Genomic DNA, 20,891 nt, shown 5'->3' with positions numbered 1-20,891 from the left:
ATGAAGTTAACCCATTCTGTACGGGAATCCGTTTTGGTGTTTTAACTAAGCATTATGTTATACATTAATAGCAGATCTACGAGCTTGTAGGTCTGCTATTGTTTTTAAATCGTGAAAATGTGGCACAAATCTTTGAATATATATTCTTTCTTTCAGAAGACTTTTTTTTCTTATTTTGTCGTCGGGCCTAAATAGAAAAGCATATTCTTTCTGATGCAGTGACAATGTGTTTTGCTTGTCTCGTTACCTCTGTGTGTGTGCTTAATTAGGCCCAAGCCCATGACTCATCAGCTCTCCAGCCCTGACTTCCACGGGGAGGAGAAGGAGCAGCCGACCAGCATTGGACAGATCAAGCCAGAACTCTACAGGCCCAAGGGTGACCAGGGGGACGGGAAACAGGGTGACACCTGCGGCAAGATAAGCTTCCTTCTGCGCTATGCCTTCAAGTAAGTCAACGGGTTCACAGGAGGCAACCTACTTTCTTGGCAGCTTCCAAGTGGCACTCATGTTAAATATGAATGGCATGCAGGATTCCGTTCCCCCGCCCATACCGTAACTGTCATAGACATACTGTTTATAGGCCTTTTAACCACTGAGACCATATAGTTGCACGTCGAATCATTTACAACATGATGCAGTGTGAGGTTGTAAATCGGATATATAAAAATAAGGACAATGATTAAACTATTTGGATTTCTTTGAAATGTTGACATCTCACACCAAAATAGGGAGGGACGCAGAGTAAAAAAACAAATTGAAATTGTTTAAAGCACAAATAACATGCATTTTAAAACTGATTTTAATATTTAATATCATATTGTCTATGTCCCTCAAAGTTATTTCTAATGGTTTGAGCCTCAATCTCCACTCTGATATAACCAGTCATTTCTTTCTGGACTTTGAAAGCAGTTCAGCTGCAGTACCACAATGTCCTGAGGTGGTGGGGGTGCTGATATGCAGATTATTTAATATTTGAGTCATTATAATACTGATGCTAGATAAAACCAGGCTTGTTTCCATTTCATGCCAGCTTGGAAAATCAACAATGGTGGACATTGTAAACAAAGTGGAAATGCTAATTTGGAACTAAGGACTGAAGAAGAGGAGGAATTATACAAAGTAGGGTGACATTGACATTGATGACATCACGATGAGGACAAAATCAGTTGAGCTGTTCCTGAGAGCAATTTCCATTAAAGCACCTACAGTATATGATATGAAAGCCTGATTGTTCAAAATTGGTTATTTGTGGGGATAGAAAACACATATGGGAGCCCCAAAAACCCCAAAGAAATTGAAAAGGTTGAATATTACGTTATAGGTCCTTTAAATGATAATTATGCCAATTATCTCCTTCGTGTGTCAAGTATGTGAACAAGCCTCTATTCATCCATTCAATCCTGGCTGGAGAATGTGTATAAGTCATTTTGGGGGGCCATGCTGTTAGTAGGGAGTATAGGGACTGAAGGGATTAAGGCATATGAGAGGTGTGGGTGTGGGGCTTGGGTCAGTGTTGTGTGTACAGCTTTCTTGCCCAGTCTGACCACAGGACGAGCATGCATGGTCAACTATTTCTGCCTGCCATCACATACAGAAACATTACAATGGGTGGGAAAGTGCTGATGGTCGAAAAAACAAGGGAGTGAGAGGCCGTTTCACTCATGAATTATATATGGTGTGCCACTTTAAACAGCAGACCCTGTCAACACATAATAACACCACACTGTGTTATGGCCTGAATTACAGACAGAAAATTAGCCGGGGGAGTCTGAGGGAGAGGGAGTTTGATGATGAAAAGTACTCATGTGCTCCTTTTTCCCCATTTATAAAAGGCACCATATTATTTATGTGGTGTTGTGCATTGCCTGTCGTTACTGGCGGGGAGTTAGCGAGAGAGAGACGAAGAAGGCTAGGTTAAAAATACAGCTGCACAGTAAAATCCCCTGTGTGTTCCGTCAACTATGAGCCTGTGAAAAATGGACACTTCCAGTTCCTTTTGGGTCCAACACTGAGGATTTGACTGTGTGCAAGACCTTGTGAACACGTGTGGAGGCGCACGCGTGGGACTTGGGGTGTTGCTTTGTGTTGTCACCTGCTGCTACCACTGTCGGAACTGGAATTGTGATGTTAATGTGTGAGACCCCCTCTATTTGGGGACTAACAGGCCAGAGCAACAGTGTCAATCTCTCCCAGCTCCTCGGAGAAATGCAGTTCTATTGACACCCCTGTTAAAAGCTGACATATTTCTGCGCTGGGAATAACGGCAAGCTTTTCAGGCATTGTCTGCAAGAAGTAGGGCTGTGAATTCTACTCTGCTCGAAGGCAAATAGGCGTGTTTGGTGCTGGATGCCTTGGGGGACTGAAATGTGTTTGAAATCTCGGTTTTCATTTTCGTTCATTTCGTCTTGCTTTAAAATGGGTGACACAACATGTGATCGGGTTTAATGTTTTTACACAAGCAGTGCTTTTTAATAATGTCCGAGTATTCTTTTTGCATTGTGTGCAGCTGTCTTGCCATCGTAATACATTACACACCATGACACGGATCATTGATAATAAGATAATTCGTCAGGATTTCTTATGAAACTGTTTATCTGGCTGCACAATCAGAAACAAGCAATTTCCTAATTCCTGTGATTGCTCTGTTTATCGTTACGCTGATTTGGTAAGATTGCAAGACAATCAAGTGCAGGTTTATCCAATTTCCTTAATTGGATGTGATTCAGAGGTAAACACGTGTCCTGATTGGGCACGGCCATGTTGTCAGTAGGCCTGTCACAATTATTACATCATCGCCTCATTGCAATAATTTGAGATAATCGCAATTATGGGAGACAATTAATACATCTTGCCTGCCAAAAATGTAATTCTTGGAAACGCCACTGCAGTAATTTCAGTAAAGTTATTTGTCATATCTGACCTCTGTGCAATTTGTGATTATAAAACCCAAACAGAAATTGAATTTGTATTCACATGTTCAATGCCCAAAACACAATTAAATCGTTAATCGCAATTATTTGTGTAATAATTAATTGTCAACTTAAATCTGTAATCGTGACAGGCCTCGTTGTCAGCAACATGTTTCTAATTCATGATTAGGGCAGACAGGCTGAAGCCAATCAGGCCATCAGCATGCCAACATTGGCTTCAGCCTGTCGGTTCGGGCCCCCCCCCCCCTCCACCCCACATGCCCATCCCCCACCCCGCCCCACCCTCCAAAGTTCGTACCGCTCTCCTAAAGGACCTAATGAAGTGGCGGTGACATGCTCGTTAACGCGGGGAGACACATTCTAACGAGGTCTGATTAAAGGCCTGCGAGCCATCTTCAGCCGTTAATTAAATACTTCATAAGCAGCCTGTGAGATAGGCCCATGACTGTGGGAGAGGTTCTTTGGGACGTAAAGACAGCCTTGTTGTGCTAGCGTGTTTGTGTTTGCATACAGTGCATATTCTTGGTGTATGTGTGATGGAAGGTGACTATTTGGAGACTGGGCGTAATGTGTGTGACCATTTGTGTAAATACCCGTTCATGGGTATGTATGCGTGAGTATTGTGTGCTGTTCAAAAACTAGGGACCGTGTGTGTGTGTGTGTGTGTGGTGATAAATGAGTGAATAACAAAAGCTCACCCTTTACGCATTACTAATGTATTTGGCTCAGACTGTCTCCTCAGTGCCTGTTCATCTGAGCTTACTGTGTCCTTGCATATTATACAGCACTGATAATGCAACTGTGATGGGGCTGGAGGGACGATGAGACATGAGCTATTCCAGAAATAAGCTTTCACAATACTATCTATAATACAAATCCAATAGAGGTGTGTGAGTGTGTGTGTGGGCTGCTGACCCTGTCTGCAAAGTATTTTGGTCTGATATGGGTCTGTATAATGCATGTGTGATTGTGTGTGTGTGTGTGTGTGTGTGTGTGTGTGTGTGTGTGTGTGTGTGTGTGTGTGTGTGTGTGTGTGTGTGTGCGTGTGTGCGACGTGCGTGCGTGCGTGCACATGGTGTGTGTGTGAGAGAGAAAGAGATAGCGATTTGGCTGCGTATGTATGTACTCAGTACTCACTCTGGTAATTCTAGTTCCAGAGTTTTTTTGTGAGCATTTTTAGCTCTAATCTAGATTTCTATTTGTTTTATAAGCGTCTTTCACTCATGCTCTGGAACCCTGAACTTATCATGACATCAACCATAAATCAACCGATATCAACCAGTATAGGTTACTTATCAAGACGATGCAATCGAGACAGTAGCCTACTGGCTGTGATTAACTATTAGAAAATCACCTGTGTTTAGTGTCATAGGCCTATTTTGCGTCGAGAACAAATTATAATAATATAATAAAACATACAACAATCAATGCAGGACAACACAAATAACGCGCAGACATTTCCAACAACCTCGACTACTGTACATTTTGTAACTAGGAAAAGTTCAACATTCACAATGATTAACTCTTTACCATTATTCCAATAGCTCACAGTCATCTCCCAATCTAATGACATTAACCAACTGGTCATATTTGTTATTCCACAACAACAACAACAACTGGCATCCTCCCTATGGTACCACTTTAGGACTCAGTGGATTCCCCCGCCCCGTGGAAGTCTGTATATGGATAGAATGAAGCCCTTCTAGGTCTCGTTTAGCACAAGAACACACAAATCGTCACATCTCTCCCAACAGTTTGCCCACAACAACAACATGGCGTGATTTATCAGCCAACACAGATGTTCATGTTCATAGAGAGATTAGTTCATATCACTCACAGTATGAGTCACAGACTGCGGCTCTCAAGCAGAGCTGCAGGTGTATATATACCTAAGCATTACAGTTACACCCCCCCCTACCCCCCCCTTCCCCCTCCTCCCCCACTGCCAAAGTATAGCCTTGGTCCCATGAGTCTCATAATAGCTGCAGACAGACGGTTCAGGCTGGCCACAGTTTGTGATCAAACATATCCTCAACATTATTACATTCAGTATTAATGTGAAACGAACGTGTGTGTGTGTGTGTGTGTGTGTGTGTGTGTGTGTGTGTGCGTGCGTGTGTGCGTGCGTGCGTGTGCATCTACAGCACAGAGCAGTTGGTGGTGAAGATCCTGAAAGCTCTAGACCTGCCAGCCAAGGATGCCAATGGCTTCTCTGACCCCTACGTTAAGATCTATCTACTGCCAGACAGGAAGAAGAAATTTCAGACAAAGGTACCTCCCACACACACACACACCACCATCACTCGTCTAGCCTACATACTGTATTATTGTAGTATTGCCTGTGGCAAACATCAGTATAAGGCTTTGAACGTTTCCAATGATCGCTTAAGTTATCCTACGTCGACTGAAGGCAGAACGCATGTCATAATTGGCTTCAGACCGCTGAAAGGAAAACCTCGCTTAATTTAAGAGTTCTGGTCGCGTTCTGGCTTTGGGAGAGTTATTCAGGATTGCAGATAATACCCTTTGCGCTACTCCTATTTCTCTTTGAGGCTAGATGATATGTGCCAATTGATTAAAGAATTATCCGAGTGTGCAAACTGAACATTCAACGGGTTGTATTAAAGTGGAGTTTATGCTAAATTGAAATGCCGTCTCAGCCTGAAGGAGAGCGTTTCCTGCACCCCCGTGTGCGTGACGGTCTACTCTACTGTATGTCTTTGTCATAAAACCTCCTCTTTTCACTCAGAAATGTTAGCGTCTTAGTCATTTCCATAATACTGCTTTCCTATTGTTTAATGCTATGATGAGTGCTGAATTCCAATCAAATACTCAACTTTTAGCTTTTAGGAACCAGATTCTATTACCGACTCTGTTGCGATATGACAGAAGAAGATGGAACGTTACTTGATCTTAGAGTTTCTTAAGCCCAGTCCAGACCAAAGATTCGCAACAAAACAACTTGCAATCCCTCAAAACAGAATCCTAAAACTGGGGTTTTTTAAACAGTACATTCCACACCTGCACCAAGGTGTGAACAATTTCCACAGCAATAATCAGCCTGTGATAAACAACAGAGGGGGTTGCCCTTAGTGACAGACAGACATTAAGGCGAGGAGCAGACATAGTTTACCCATTCCATAGCACTTCAATGAGTTATATTATATTACTATGATCTTGTATACATTTATGAAATAGATGGTATGCGCATGCATAAAGTGAGTGGCAAATTGAGTGGCAAAGTGAGTTTAACGTCGTTTAATGGCAATAAGCTAGGACTTTGTTTTGTTTGGATGTACAGTATGGGCTGTCAATGCCAGAAAGTAGTTTTTCGCTACTCAGTAAGTGTTCCCGAAGCATAGCTTCCGGGTATGTGGATGATGTCACGAGCATACCCTCTATAGCGCTCTCGTCCTTTCCCCCATTCACCCGCTCTATTTCTCTCACTCTGTGCGGGTGTTTCCAGAGAGAGCAGTGCATGCTCACATTGGTTAAACGTGTGGTATCTTTTGAAAGGTTTTGCTTGCGATTGGACAAGCAAGAATCACTTGCGACAAAATGAGTCCGGCATGCACTGACCTGCAACAGGGTCATTCAGAGCGCTGCAACTGTCCCTGCATTGTTCTGCAACGTTTGGTTGTGGTGCAAAGCTTTGGTATGGGCAGGGCTTTAGGTTTGAGCCACATAGCTCCTGCATCAACGCATGTAGGTTTAATGCGAAGCAGAGTCAAATTGGACAGATATCAGGCTAGTCGTCAGCTATTAGTAGGCTAGAGTGGAAAAAAGCCCTTTCACTGTGTCATATCATATCTAATTTGTAACTGGCATCACCATATGCTAGCTTTGACAGCAAATGCTAAGACACAAACACACACGCACGTGCCCCCACACACACACACGTCACACACACACACACACACGCAAAAATCCTGCTACAATTTCTTTCCACTTTCAGAGTTATATTATCACTCAAGGTTTTACTGTGTGGGATACCTGTGTTAACTTATGCTGCATTGCATTTCATATTACTGGTGGGAAAGCAACAGGCTAAAAGTCATTTTCAATGGCAGCCAGTGAAATGAAGCTTACATCACTGCATCACAGTTGAACCTTTTTCAGAGCTGCAGTGACACAGTGAAGCATTAAGTTGTGTTTTTGTTTCACCATTTCCGTCCCCCTGCTCCCCTCTCATGGAATAAAAACAAATTCCCTGTGCTATAACAAAAAACACGTCAACGAGCATTTGTGCAACTGTTCGCGACTTGTCAACAATGTAGCCTGGCTATGCTTGGCTGTTTTATAGCGTTGCCCCCGGTAGTCTGAAGCATTGTAATGAACTCAATTATGTTTAGGCTAAAAGGCTGACCTGACTGAAATACATTATTAAAGTTATAAATAGAGCCTATAGTGAATGGATTGAAGAATGTCGGGTAAGAAATCACAGCCATGTCAGGCGGCTCTGTTCTCTGCATTTGAACATATATTAAACTTGCCTAGGGGTTGGGCGGGCGGGCGGGCAGACGGATGCTGGATGTCACAAACGTAACATGCAGACCTGCAAGGCTCCGATACATACAGTAACCTACTGTGAAGCTCAAGCTGTTCACTAAAAGGTGTACCTATATGCTACTACAGGGAAAACATGCACATGTACATATGTCTAGCACTCTGTATTATATCCCTTTGTTTACTGTGCTTGCTGTGTTTTTTGTTGTTGTCGTTTGAATGTTGTGCTATCTAGTATCTATGCCGCTGCATTGTCTGTAAGGAAGCCAAACTAAAATACGTTTTACTCTTATGTACCTGCACACAAGATGCAACAATAAAGTCCAACCTTGAACCTTGAACTTGACACGGAAATAACCAAAATCCATTCTTCTCAGAATTCACCTGGTGAAATGTCTTGCTTGTCAAAGAATGCTTTTCATCTACAATTGTTAATTGAAAAATATTTAGAGCAATGTGTGTGTGTGTGTGTGTGTGTGTGTGTGTGTGTGTGTGTGTGTGTGTGTGTGTGTGTGTGTGTGTGTGTGTGTGTGCCTGTGTGTTCATGCGTGCATATTCAGGTCCACAGAAAGACCTTGAACCCAGTGTTCAATGAAACGTTCCAGTTCGGTGTGCCCTTGGCCGAACTACATTCCAGGAAGTTGCACTTCTCTGTCTATGACTTCGACCGCTTCTCCAGACATGACCTGATTGGTCAGGTGGTGGTGGACAACCTGTTAGACTTCAGCGAGGGCACAGGGGACAAGCCCGTCTGGAGGGACATTGTTGAAGGCATTTCAGTAAGACAAAAAGACACCCCTCGGCTCGGTCACTACAAGGCCAGCTACACTACACTTGCAGACACTGCAAATTAAAGTCCAGTGGTTTTCAACCTTTTTCATATATCAAGGCCCATTATTCATTTGGCATTTTAGCCACGGACCACCACTTGATAAGATTTTCACCACTTGATAAGTTTTGGTTCTTGCAGAACCAAAACGAAATAATATTTTGTTATCGTTGGATAAGATATATTGTCCACAATTCCATGCTGTATTCATGTTGGTACCATTGGATAACAGGCAAACATTGCTCAAAATAACAATTATTCTACAATCTCTAATTGCATGGACTTCTTGTAGACTTCTTCATTGAGTCACAACTCGCTCAAATCTCGCTAATTTAAAAGAAATTCTACGGAACTGTATGAAGCGAAAAGGAAAGTTCGGTCTAGATTAAACCCCATTTGCTGCTATATGGGGTGATGAACTGAACGAGCAAATGGAATCGTGCACGCTGCACAATGCCTGGGGCCTGGCACAAATAACCTCTTTGACTATACAATTATATAAACACAAGGAATAAGTGGCAGGCACTCACTTCTGCTGATTTTATGAAAATTACAAAGAGATGCATGCATATAGGAGAATAAGGAGAGATGACGCAGTCTGCACTACGCGGACATCTCCATTGAGGCGCGGCGCGCGCCGCTCTTTACCAAACTAATTTGGTATACGGTTTATTACGGGTGCTTTTAAAATCGCTTTCCCAAATGTGTTTGACCAAAATAGCAATTCAGGGGAAAGATAGAGGGTGATGCTGGACGAAAATACCATTAAGGGACAGAGAAAGCTCCTATATTCGTAATTTTCGGGCAGCTGCTGAATTGCGGGGCCGCGCTGCGGGTAAAGGCGGCGACGAAATTGGAGCCCCTTGTCTCTACCAACTCAGATAGGGTTGTCCCGCACTAGCTTCCCATTAAATGATAACAAGCTTCCAGTGGACATATTAGCACAGTGTCGTTTTTTTTTTTAAACAATTGAGAGAAACCTTGGGATGTGCGATACCAAACTAATTAAATGCAACTATGAATTTAACGTCATTATTGTGTCCAAATTACGCCACAACATTAATACAGTTACAACAGTAATTGGTCAAAAATGCTTGCACCTCAGCAAAAGACACTGTAAAGTGAGCAAGAGCAACATTACTAATGCACATGCTGTACATCTGAAGTGCATGTATCATATTTCAATTCACTAAATAATAGTTTTGACTCAACCTCTCAGCATCTCTCAGGGGTTCACGCATTTGGAAACAAGGATCCGTGAGGCCCCTGGTGGTGCGACGTATGAACCTACAGTGTCAACTCGCCGAGTGTCATGAGACCATAGACGGAAACATATCAGTGAACCCTGACATAAAAAGGAAGCGCGAGCGATATAAATAGCCTGAAGAAATGTCTCCTCCACTTAACTCTTTCTTCCTCTTGGGGGACATTGACAGATTGACATATGATTCATTTACAATGATGGCACTAATTCCCCTCTGCCTAAACACTCTGCCCGTTCAGATTAGAAATGCCTGACTAGTCGTCACCACCACACCCTGCATCAGTCGCCGACGATGTCGCGCTCTCTTTTGGTGACAGAGTGAAGTAAATCATAGGAAATGATGATAAAAGTGTTTTAATGGGTGCCATCGTCAGTCTAGCAGCCGCAGGATCAACTATAAAGACAGGGATATCTTTACAGTTGATCCTGCAGCTGTTTCTCTACTTGACTCGTTGACTGTGTGTGTGTGTGTGTGTGTGTGTGTGTGTGTGTGTGTGTGTGTGTGTGCGTGCGTGCACGTGCGTGTGTGTGTTGTAGGAAAAAGCTGACCTTGGGGAGCTCAACTTCTCGCTGTGCTACCTGCCCACCGCGGGCAGGCTAACCGCTACAGTCATCAAGGCCTCTAACCTCAAAGCCATGGACCTAACAGGCTTCTCAGGTACAGGATTAACCCATTCTGACCTGAGATCAGATTCATACGAGGTTTTCCACTGGACACACACTGGTCTGATCAACCCATTCTGACCTGAGATCAGATTGTAAAAATGTCAGTCGTTCTTCGATTTTTTTTAAAATAGCAGACCTACAAGCTCGTAGCGCGCCACTCGGTGGCGCGCTATGAGCTTGTAGATCTGCTATTTTTCAATAGCTAAAGCATAACATGATGCTAACACCAAAATGGGTTCCCGGTCAGAATGGGTATGTGTCTCATGCTGTCTGTTCCGTGGCTGGCTGCGTGGCGTCGTTCCCAAAACCCATTCGCTGCACATAAACACTATAGAGCGTCGCAGTCCCGCCCCCCTACCAACCAGGGCCCAGGAAATGATTCTCCGTTCATTTTTCCTCATAGACTTTTCAAAAAGGTATTTATTTAAAATACCTTTTAAGCCTCGCACAAAGCCAACTGTTGTCGTGACAAATCATGACAACAAACACATTTCTTTTGGGGGCTGAACAAATAATTAGAAAGAAGACGGAAACGGCACGTTGCGACACTTTTTGTTGTTGTTTTTCGTCTTTGTAATTATTTGTTTGGTCCAAAAATATTGTGTTTGTCGTCGTGATTTGTCACGACAAGAGTTGGCTTTGTACGACGCTTATAAGGTCTTTAAATAAATACCTTTTGAAAAATGCATTGGGAATTATTTCCTGGGCCTGGCGTCGTCATGAAAGGGGGCGGGACTGCAACACTCTATTGCCAGGTTAGCAGCTAATAAAATGACATGTTACTAAAATGTGTTACAATGATATAAGCAAAATTCAACCCAAAGTATGTCACTTTGTAATGGCCATAATGTAGTACAAACTAAAACGTGTAAACATTTAAACTGTGCATTTTCACTGCAAAACATCTAAAATAATATTACTTGTGTCAGGAGACTGATTACTGCTGATAGTATAATCATTTGATTAGTGCAACTTAATTGGCGTGGGCCAAACTAAGGTATTTGCATGATCAATCAATCTGCTTTGAAGACGTAGTTGCAGTACGCTTCCACTGATTACGAGGTCTTTAAATGATAATGATGCAACGTCACAATCACAGCCTTCGTGATCACGGGATGATTGTAATGCCCCAAAAGATGCATCAAAAACACGCTGTAAAAATCTAATCCTGGGTATCAGCTTTCCCCCCTCGATGCATTCCACAAAGCTGCTGGTGTAGAATGTACAAGTGGAGTGATTCAGCCCGTGTTGGTTCTCTCCTTTATGTTCTTAACCCATTTAGGCCTGACGTCGAACAAATGTCTTTTTAAAATGTATTTTTTTCTATATCCGTGGTGGTCAATATTTCATGTCAAGGACCCCAAAAATTATATAATATGCCTCCGGCCCCCATCTGAAAATATGTTGTCCCCCCCCCCCCCCCAGAGGCAAAGATTTGAGTTAAAAACGTTCGTTCTGGAAAAAATACATATTCCAAATTTGTGCCACATTTTCACGATTTTTCAAAAATAGCAGACCTACAAGCTCGTAGCGCGCCGCTATGAGCTTGTAGATCTGCTATCTTCCAATAGCTAAAGCATAACATAATGCTAACGCCAAAAGGGGTTTCCGCCCAAAATGGGTTAATCCAGCTTTGCCAAGGTGACTTGATTTTCATGCCTTTTATGTGCCACAGACAGGTGCGTGTGAGGGTAATGCTTAATAGCGTTTCTAGGAGTGCTCCCCTTATCTCTTTCTGCCCCAGTCCCTCTCACTCTCTCTTTCTCTCCACGCCCGACTCTATTTCTCTCCTCCTCTCCTCTCCTCTCCCTCACCTCCTTTCCTCTGTGTGTTTCCCCCCCCCAGACCCATACGTAAAGGCTTCTCTGATCTGTGACGGGCGCAGGCTAAAGAAGAGGAAGACGTCCATTAAGAAGAACACGCTGAATCCTTCCTACAACGAGGCGCTGGTGTTTGACATTCCTAACGAGAACATAGAGAGCGTGTCCATCATCATTGCAGTGATGGACTATGACTGGTGAGAGCCCCAGAACGTTGTGTTGTTGTTAAAAGGCAATTCTATAGTTTGTTTGTTATTACAGTTAAACCCATTTAGACCTGTCTTTATTTCAATCCAGGACGTTTTTTTTCCAGAAAACTGTTAGAATCGGGCCTGAGGTCTAAACTGGTAAGTGCACATTCAATGGAGGTATAATGGATTCAGATTCTACTCAAAAGAAACACAAAGATCATTTGAACTAAAACAAGGCTATTATGTGAAACCTATATGGCTGGATAATGGAGGTATAATGGATTCAGATTCTACTCGAAAGAAACACAAAGATAATTTGAACTAAAACAAGGCTATTATGTGAAACCTATATGGCTGGACTGTGTGAAATTGTGGGCAATTTGTTGTTAGATAGCCAGTGGTCGTGTCTATAATGTGAATTCCTGGTTATTAAATGCCAATCTTCATCTATAGTGCTCCCAGTGACATTGTTAAAGTGTACTGAAGTAGCAGAACATGATGACATTTTAAAGCTAATTATACATCTTGAAATTTTCAAATCATGTGGATCTCGGGAATAGCTTGTCTGAAGTTGTCTCCAACATGGATGCACAGACACATACAGACAGGCTCTCTTTTGAATAGCTAGACACCAGCCATAAACCTACACACGCTAGAAATGCAAGGAGAACTATTTCTTTGTTGGAACAGTTGATTAACAACCATAAGATTTGGGGGGAAATGTATAAGCTACTTTAATTGCAAGAACACAAATATGTCTAAGTCATAATCACAAATAACGGACGGAACCAACTATTGTACCACTTTACAATACAATGAAATTATAGTGAAACCATGATGAATACATACAAAGACCTATAAAATAACAAATCAGGAAGTAAATATTCTGACAAAGGAGAATTTGGATGTAAACAGAGGCTACATGTGACAATGAGATGGAGAGAGCTTAGTCTCAAGCCACTGACAAGCCATTTTACGTCTGCCAATCAACTGAAAAGTGTCATTGCTTTTTGAAGCGACATGGTCTGGCATATAATATTGATCTAAATTGGGATGTTCCAATCAACTCACCCAAAACATGTAAACAAATCTAATATGGCATAGCACAATAGCAGGCATCTCTAAATGTCTGTCATTTCAAGACAGTGCTGTAATATATTAGTGTTGGCGCAAGGTTCGTCTACACTCAAAACCGCAATTTAGCAGATTAGAATACATTCAAAATATGCGTTGACTAGATCCCTAGTTAGTTTCACATTGGTGAGTGCGGAAGGAACCATGTCTGTATTTTGCACAAAGCAATTTCTCTGGTGAGAACCTGAACTGTTTACCTAAGTTTTTTCAGGTTAGACTAAAGGTGCATTCAGACGTGGATGGTTAGAGCGGCGCGATTACATACAAAGTCAATGCAAAGAAAGACAAGAATTGGGTACAAACGGATGCATTCAGGTCTGAACGCACCTTAACGCAGACCCACCAAATGAACGTCAACCGTCATTATATGATGTCCAACATTTAGTATTAACCGAACAACTGATCTTTATGTTCTGCTGGGACCGTGGCTAACGCAAACAAGGCTGTACTCCAGGAAGACAATCGACCGTTTACAAACCAGAAGCCTATACTTGTGGTACTCCACTCACTACTTCCCAGAGCCTGGAGTGATGATTGATCTGCAATTGGATAGCTAGTTATTATAGGCCAAATGCGGATTGATTACATCCCACCGCCAAGAGGGATGATAGGTCTGCGATTGGCCTAGTAAGTGCATCAACTGGCTGACTACAAGGCTATAACTTGGAAGATTCTGTTTATTTGTTACTCACAGTAACTCATACAAGTACAAGCAGTGAAGTGTGTTGGTGTGACATTCTCCACGGGAACAGACTAATACAATGTAACATAGAGTGTACAGGAGAGAACAATTTAGCAATTGGGATATATAGAATATACAGTAAATAGTATACAAAGATATATAGAATAAAGACAGTCACTGTCAAGGTTGACGTCACCACTACCTAGTCGTTACGTCACCTCCTCCTTTTATAAGGCATCGTGCCAGAATCATTCTTTGTCGGATTATAAACTACAGTCAAGTCCGTATAAGAATATAAACCCTAAGCCTTACAACTAAACTTTTAACTTGTCCATCTTTAAACCCAAAATCTCATCTACTCGGCAACGGCAAGCCTTTAGTCAAGGCTATACTCCTCTCGAAGCTAGGAGTTACACCTGGTCAGCCCTCCGGCCGGCTCTTGTGACCGCGGAACATTCTCAACCCTTACAGTCACAGTATATGCTCTGGTTTGAGCAAAAGGGGACTTTACAGATTGAAGCCGTTTGACCGACTCAATTGGAAGTTCTGTTTTGTCAATGTTTAGCACTCTGATGGCCTCTGGGGGTAAAAAAACTCTTCCTCAGTCCCATTGTGCTGACCCCACAGGTGCTCGCCTGTGGGGACCACACCAAGGACGTGTGGTTTGTTCAGCCAACCTCACCACCTTCTGCCTGGTTTTCAGGTCCTGGGATGAGCTATTCCCGTACCAGACGGCAATGGCCCCTGCCAGTGTACGTGTGCTCTGAGTTGGTAGCTATAGTAGAAGAAGGAATCGTCTCAGCCGTCTGAGGCGATACAGGCAAATCGAATTGCTTAGTCCTCTTCTTTTACCATGAGTCTCTGTGCATTTTCATCACACAATGACTGACGTGACTCAGTCAGTCAGTCGGTCAATGATCGAAAGCCATGTCCATTTCTAGGGCTGGCCAAAAAATGCCAGATGCAAAATGTTTCTTTTTAGCGTGTTTGTACATGGTGTGCTGCTGCTGTTTGCTGTCACTTTAGGGGTGGCTCCGTTTGATCATGGTACTGCTACGTTGAACACGATGAGTCTGCCCCCCCCCCCCGCTTTATGAGTCAGACTCCTGCTGGACGTCTCCTGTTTTACATAGAGGACAGGCATCTCATGAATAAGCATTAGCATATGCTAATGCCTAAAGGAAATAGTGTCGGATGGTGAGACACGCTGCCGGCGTTTCCATCATCGTTGTGTTCGGTGCTCAGTGTCGCCACGTCACAATTTAACATGGGTCCATTTGGGTCCATTTTTTTACGCCCTCTGACTTCAATCATTTCACCGTGCAATAGCTAGCTAGAGGATGCTATAGCGTATGGAGTTTGGCATCTGCATGCACAGTGAAATCCCCGTGTTGATGTTTTCCTATTTGCAACTCTGTGAGTGTTGAAGTGTGGCTATACGCTTTAACACTTTCAGAGTTAATGTCGGTATAGCTTTAGGAGCGGGTTTCCGCTCTCAGACCGGCGTGCCGCCCCTTTGTAACAGCCTGTGTTTATTTGTGAGCCGCGGCTATTCAATATCCTACCTCTGCTGCTGCGTTCAAGGTTGATAAATGGGGCCCACTCTGCCTGTTCCTCAGCATCTCCGTCTCTCTCCGTTCCATTATACCTTCACTCAATCCCTCCTTCTGCCTCCTCCCTCCTCCTCTCTCCTCCCTCCATGGCCATGCCCTCCCTCTCTGTCTATCTCCATCTGTCTTTATTGTCTCTCAATCTTCCTCCGCCGTTCGCTCTTTCTCGCTCATTTTGCTTCCCATTGATCTCCTTCTTGTTCTTGTTCCCTCTGTGTTCTCTCTCTCTCTCTCTCTCTCTCTCTCTCTCTCTACTGTATATCAGTATTGGTCATAACGAGGTCATAGGGATGTGCCGCGTGGGCAGTGACGCAGAAGGTCCCGGGAGAGATCACTGGGCAGCCATGCTGGCCAATCCACGCAAACCCATAGAGCAATGGTATCAGCTCCAGGAGGTAATGTGCATACACCATACAGTATTATGTGCTTAGTGATAATGTGCATACATAATGTACTCCGCCTGTTCTGTACTGTTCTTTTGTTCTGACTATTTAAAGGGGGTGTCAGTGATTTCAGTCAAAAACCCTTAGGTTTCGTTTTTGCCTTGGGACACAAGCTTTCATCCAATCAGGATAGAGAACAAAAACGAAACCTAAGGATTTTTGACCCCCAGGGGTTAACTGGGGACAGGGAGGAACTCCTTATATGGTCAGCACACTCTATAGTAGAGAGGATTATCACAACAAAACAAAAATAGTGTGCCAATTCCGGGCATATCACAATATACGAACATTAAAAAAAAAATAGCTGATCTACAAGCTTTTGTTTTCTCCGAAGGGATTTGGTGTAGAGCTAAAATATGAGGCACACCGGTCAACTGAAGTGTATAGGCTTTACTTTGGTACGCCACTTAGATTCACATTACTTGTCTTTTAGTGACATCAGCTTGTGACTAGACAGTATAATACCGTTAATGTATCCATTTACAACTCTGAGGTAAAGTAACCACATTTACCCTCCATTTGGTTGCGTTTGCGTACACTCTCAGAGTTAAATTAACACTCAGCTGTTTAGAGTGCATGTAGTGTTTGTCAATTAATGCAACCACAATGTGTTTTGCTGTCCAGGAGAAAGTGATCGGTACATCATACTCAAAGAGTGCCACAGAATCCTCCCCCAAGCCTAACATTGTGGTGGACAGCCCTCATTCCGATTAATACCGTAAGTCTCTCCCGTTTGTTTCAGTGAGTCATTTACATTTACAAATTCAAACATTGTTCTAGCACATTGTCTAGTCTGTCAACACCCCCATCCCATAAAATGACTGACGCATAATTGTCTGTCGTCTTATTTCGATTATGATTTTGTTCTGTGAGAATATGACACGCATCCAACAATTGCAAATTGGGTCATTTTAGCAGACGCTCATATCCAGAGCGACTTACAAAATGAAAGGTCAGAGTAAATGCGTCGAACGCTTTGTCAAATGATGGGCCCTGTAGGTGGTCACGGGATAAGTGTCCCCAGAGACAGAGAAGTAACTGGGACAACAGAGAAGTAACAAGCGAGCCTATACACAGTAAATAAAGGAGGTGTGGGGTCATTCAGGATTTTACTATGAAACATCCGTCCGTGACACAATTTTGTAATAAATCTCCTAGTTTAAATGGACCCTTATAGTACATTTGTACATTTTTGGTCACATTTGTACACTGCCGTCGTGTAGAAAGAAAACCGAACAGCTAGCTCACGTGTGGAGGCTGCAAGGCAGAAGCATCTGTATAATCTAGATGTTATGGGTTATGTAATTCTACACCCCACCCCCAACTTGCAGGGCTACATACCGTTCATATACCCCCCCCGCCCGCCCCCTTCCCAACCACTGTAGTTTCTGTAGCTTAATCTGCCTGTTTTCCCTGATTCCCTGCTCTCCGTCTCTCCTCAGGTCATTATCATCTTCCCTGCGCCAGACTTTCCTTTCTTCCCTCTCATCTGTGAATAATTCTCTCCCATCAAAGAAAGAGAATGAGGAGGCACATCCAAGCGCTCGCACGGCTCCTCTCACTGTTAACGCATTCTGACCTGAGATCAGATTCATACGAGGTTTCCACTGGACACACACTCGTCTGATTAACCCATTCTGACCTGAGATCAGATTCTAAAAAGGTCAGTCATTCTTCGATTTTTCAAAAATAGCAGACCTACAAGCTCGTAGCGCGCCACTCGGTGGCGCGCTATGAGCTTGTAGATCTGCTATTTTTCAATAGCTAAAGCATAACATGATGCTAACACCAAAAGGGGTTCCCGTTCAGAATGGGTTAATGAATCCTCCAGGTCCCGTGCGGCAGATGGATGGGGAAAACACATCTATCACTGGCTACACTTTGAGCATCACACACTACACATTTACAAACACACTTGACACAAAGGCTAGTTATTGATATTGGTTGTACATTTGTGAATTAGAAAAAAGAGCGCATGCGTGCGCATACAGTACAAACACACACACACACGCACACACACACACACACACACACACACACACACACACACACACACACACTTTGTATTATGTGTGTACCTGTGCTTCAGATTAGTGTAGTATTTCATCTAGGAGGAGTGTGATACATTTTCTTCCTCAGAAAAAAAAAAGAAAAAGAGAGCAACACATCATGTGGATTGGTCATCTCAAAACCGGACCAAAGGTTCATGCCATTGTACAGACTATAAAAGAAGAAAAACAAAAAAACCCCGCCACGTCATTTTTCTTTCTTTGCAAGCCGATACGGCATATACTGTATGAGAAAACTCCCAATGTATTGCTGTGTTTTCAACAGGACAAAACATCCATTGTGGATTCTCCAGGACATTTTGGAATGCCTTGTTCAGGCTTAATATCCTCTGAAGTCAGACTTATCTCGCTTATTTTGTATCTGTCTGGAGGAAAGACAATGAACCATTCAGTGGTTGCTAATGATGTCAGAGGAGGGAGAACATAGGATGGAACAATTGGCCTAAGCATGTTGCGCAACCTTGAAACGTGTCCCTCTTCCTCATCCTTTTTCGTCACCTTTCCTCATGGTGCTCATCAATGTCAATTAGTTTTTATTTTTCTATTAATTTGTCTTTCGGGGTTTGTGTAATATATATATATATATATATATAGTATATGAATATATATACTGTACATAATACAGTATATACACAAGCATCAAGAGAGGAATTTATCCATACCAGTTTTTTACAATCCACAAAGGAAGAGACGGTACTGGGGAGGTCTGGGAGATGTGGACTACTTGCGTGTCTGTGTGTGTGATAGAAATAGAATTCCCAGATTGTTGGCCAAAGAGGCCGGACGTTTCCCAGTTGGACAACAGGGGACCAGTGTTTCACATGGACCAGCATCGTTCTGCGTGCACTTGCTGGAGAAGTATCCTGCAGGGAAGGATTTCACCATTATTTATATATTTTTCTTCTTCTTTTATTTCCATTCCAAGGACTTTTTTTTTTAGCTTGTTTTTCTTTTTCCTTCCAAAAGGTCATTTTCTAATTTCAAAAGAATATTCGTCTTCAGACCATCGCGTCCTTGAACAGGGCGTTGACTTGAGAAGGACACACAACCTTTGTGTTGCTTTTCTTTGTGTGTGTTTCCGTGTTTGTGGGTGCGTTTTGTATTTGTGGAGCATCGGTGTGTGTGTGTGTGTGTGCGTGCGTGCGTGCGTGTGTGTGTGTGTGTGTGTGTGTGTCATTGTGTGTGATGCGTTTCTGTACTCATGCCTCCCCCACTTCCTTTGCGTCCTTGTGACCCCCCCCCCCCTCCCCCATCCTCTCCCCCTTCCTGCATCCACGGACTGAAACACTTGTCTTGGAACAAAAAAAAAAAAGAAGTCTGTCCTGTGTCTTAGAACAGCCATTGTTTTTCATGTGGTACTCATTGCACTAATAGTTGGGAAATGGGGGTTTTCACCCATATAAAAACAGTCCGTTTGTCTCTCATAGACAGTTAGGTTGTATTGTCTATGTTGTCTCCTAAATTGGCTGTCAACCATTTAAAAAATGTCCCCTCTATCCTTTGCCTGATGTAAGTAACTGTGTTGACTGTGTACTTTTCAGTAATTGTGTACGGTACTGTATGTATGAGGGAAAAAAAACACAGATGGTTCAGTGAAAAAATAAATAAGTCAGTCATGTTTTCATTAATTCTAAGAAAAAAAAACAACAAAAAAAACAAAGCAAAACATCTGAGGTACAAATTTGTTAACGCGCCTACAGAAGATGAAATTGTCAAATAGGCCCCACCACAAAAAGGAGACAGGGAGCTCTCTCAACCGGAGTGGGGAAGGAAAAAAAAACCAAAAACAAAAACAGGAGAGTCTGCATATCCTGTGTGTGAGCCGATATAGAATTACAAGCCATGTCTATCACTGCTACTACTACTGTAAAACCCCAGAAATACACTAGTACAACACTTTCACTACAGCTACTTGTATTGCTATCGCTGCCATTTCCCCTCGTGCCCCCCCCCCCCCTACGCAAACACATTCCAAGAGGGATCTGGTTTCTAGTCCATATAGCTTCAGACCATGGATATACTGGGATTCAAGCAACGATGCCCCGCTCACACTTCATCGTATACAATGGCATTGCTCGCCGAAAAGAGTCAATCTATGAGTTTGTATAGATCTGCTATTTTCGGCTGTTCTCACTGTCGTATGATGGGAGTTTGAAACGAAGCATCACTGGTATGCTCGCCGGGTGTATACACACACAGAGGCAATACGTTCCATATCATCCCAATAAGCATTCCGTGTGGTTAGTCAGCTCAGGACCTTATATTGATCAGCTTGTAGAAGTAGATATGTCATTGATCCATTGGTCTAATATAGGCCCTGTAACTGTCCCCTCACACAAAACCCCCCTCTTAGCCCCTATGTGTTATGCTGGCTGTTAGCGGTGGTGGCGGTGGTGGTAAACCTGTAGTACAACCACTTATACTTCATTGTTTCTCTCTCATTATTTCTCTCTGTCTCCGTCTTGGTACCCTCTTGCTCCCCTGTTCCCATTTTCTGAAAACCTCTCTTTCTCTCCCCCTCTCTCTCTCTCTGTCCGTCTGGTTATTGGTACTCCTACCTTAACTCCCCCCTCCAATCTATTTCTCTCCTCACCTCTCTCTCTATATTTTCTCTACACGCCCCTCCATCTTGCCCTCCTATCTGTGTATGACTCTCCTCTCTCTCTCTCACACACACTCTCTCTCTCACTCTCTCTCCCTCCTTGTGTTAGTGCAGTTCTGAATGGTCTTGGGGGAAACGTGTTTGC

General features: G+C 43.0%; 1 protein-coding gene across 1 annotated transcript in view; it reads left to right on the top strand.

The window, feature by feature from the left end:
• Nucleotides 1–17,637, top strand: part of syt3 (synaptotagmin III) — a 36,095-nt gene extending 18,458 nt beyond the window's left edge. Inside the window, exons 6-13 of the mRNA XM_080776679.1 lie at nucleotides 270–446; nucleotides 5,075–5,201; nucleotides 7,997–8,215; nucleotides 10,067–10,187; nucleotides 12,041–12,212; nucleotides 15,898–16,027; nucleotides 16,700–16,793; nucleotides 17,518–17,637. Coding sequence (XP_080632805.1) covers nucleotides 270–446; nucleotides 5,075–5,201; nucleotides 7,997–8,215; nucleotides 10,067–10,187; nucleotides 12,041–12,212; nucleotides 15,898–16,027; nucleotides 16,700–16,789 — 1,036 coding nt within the window. The 3' untranslated portion in view covers nucleotides 16,790–16,793; nucleotides 17,518–17,637. The remainder of the gene's footprint in view (nucleotides 1–269; nucleotides 447–5,074; nucleotides 5,202–7,996; nucleotides 8,216–10,066; nucleotides 10,188–12,040; nucleotides 12,213–15,897; nucleotides 16,028–16,699; nucleotides 16,794–17,517) is intronic.
• Nucleotides 17,638–20,891: the final 3,254 nt, after the last annotated feature.

The sequence above is a fragment of the Protomyctophum bolini genome (assembly GCF_963924005.1).
Source record: "Protomyctophum bolini genome assembly, chromosome: 11".
Lineage (NCBI taxonomy): Eukaryota > Metazoa > Chordata > Actinopteri > Myctophiformes > Myctophidae > Protomyctophum > Protomyctophum bolini.
Note: the sequence above shows the minus strand (reverse complement) of the source record. Positions and strands in the feature narration are given on the sequence as shown.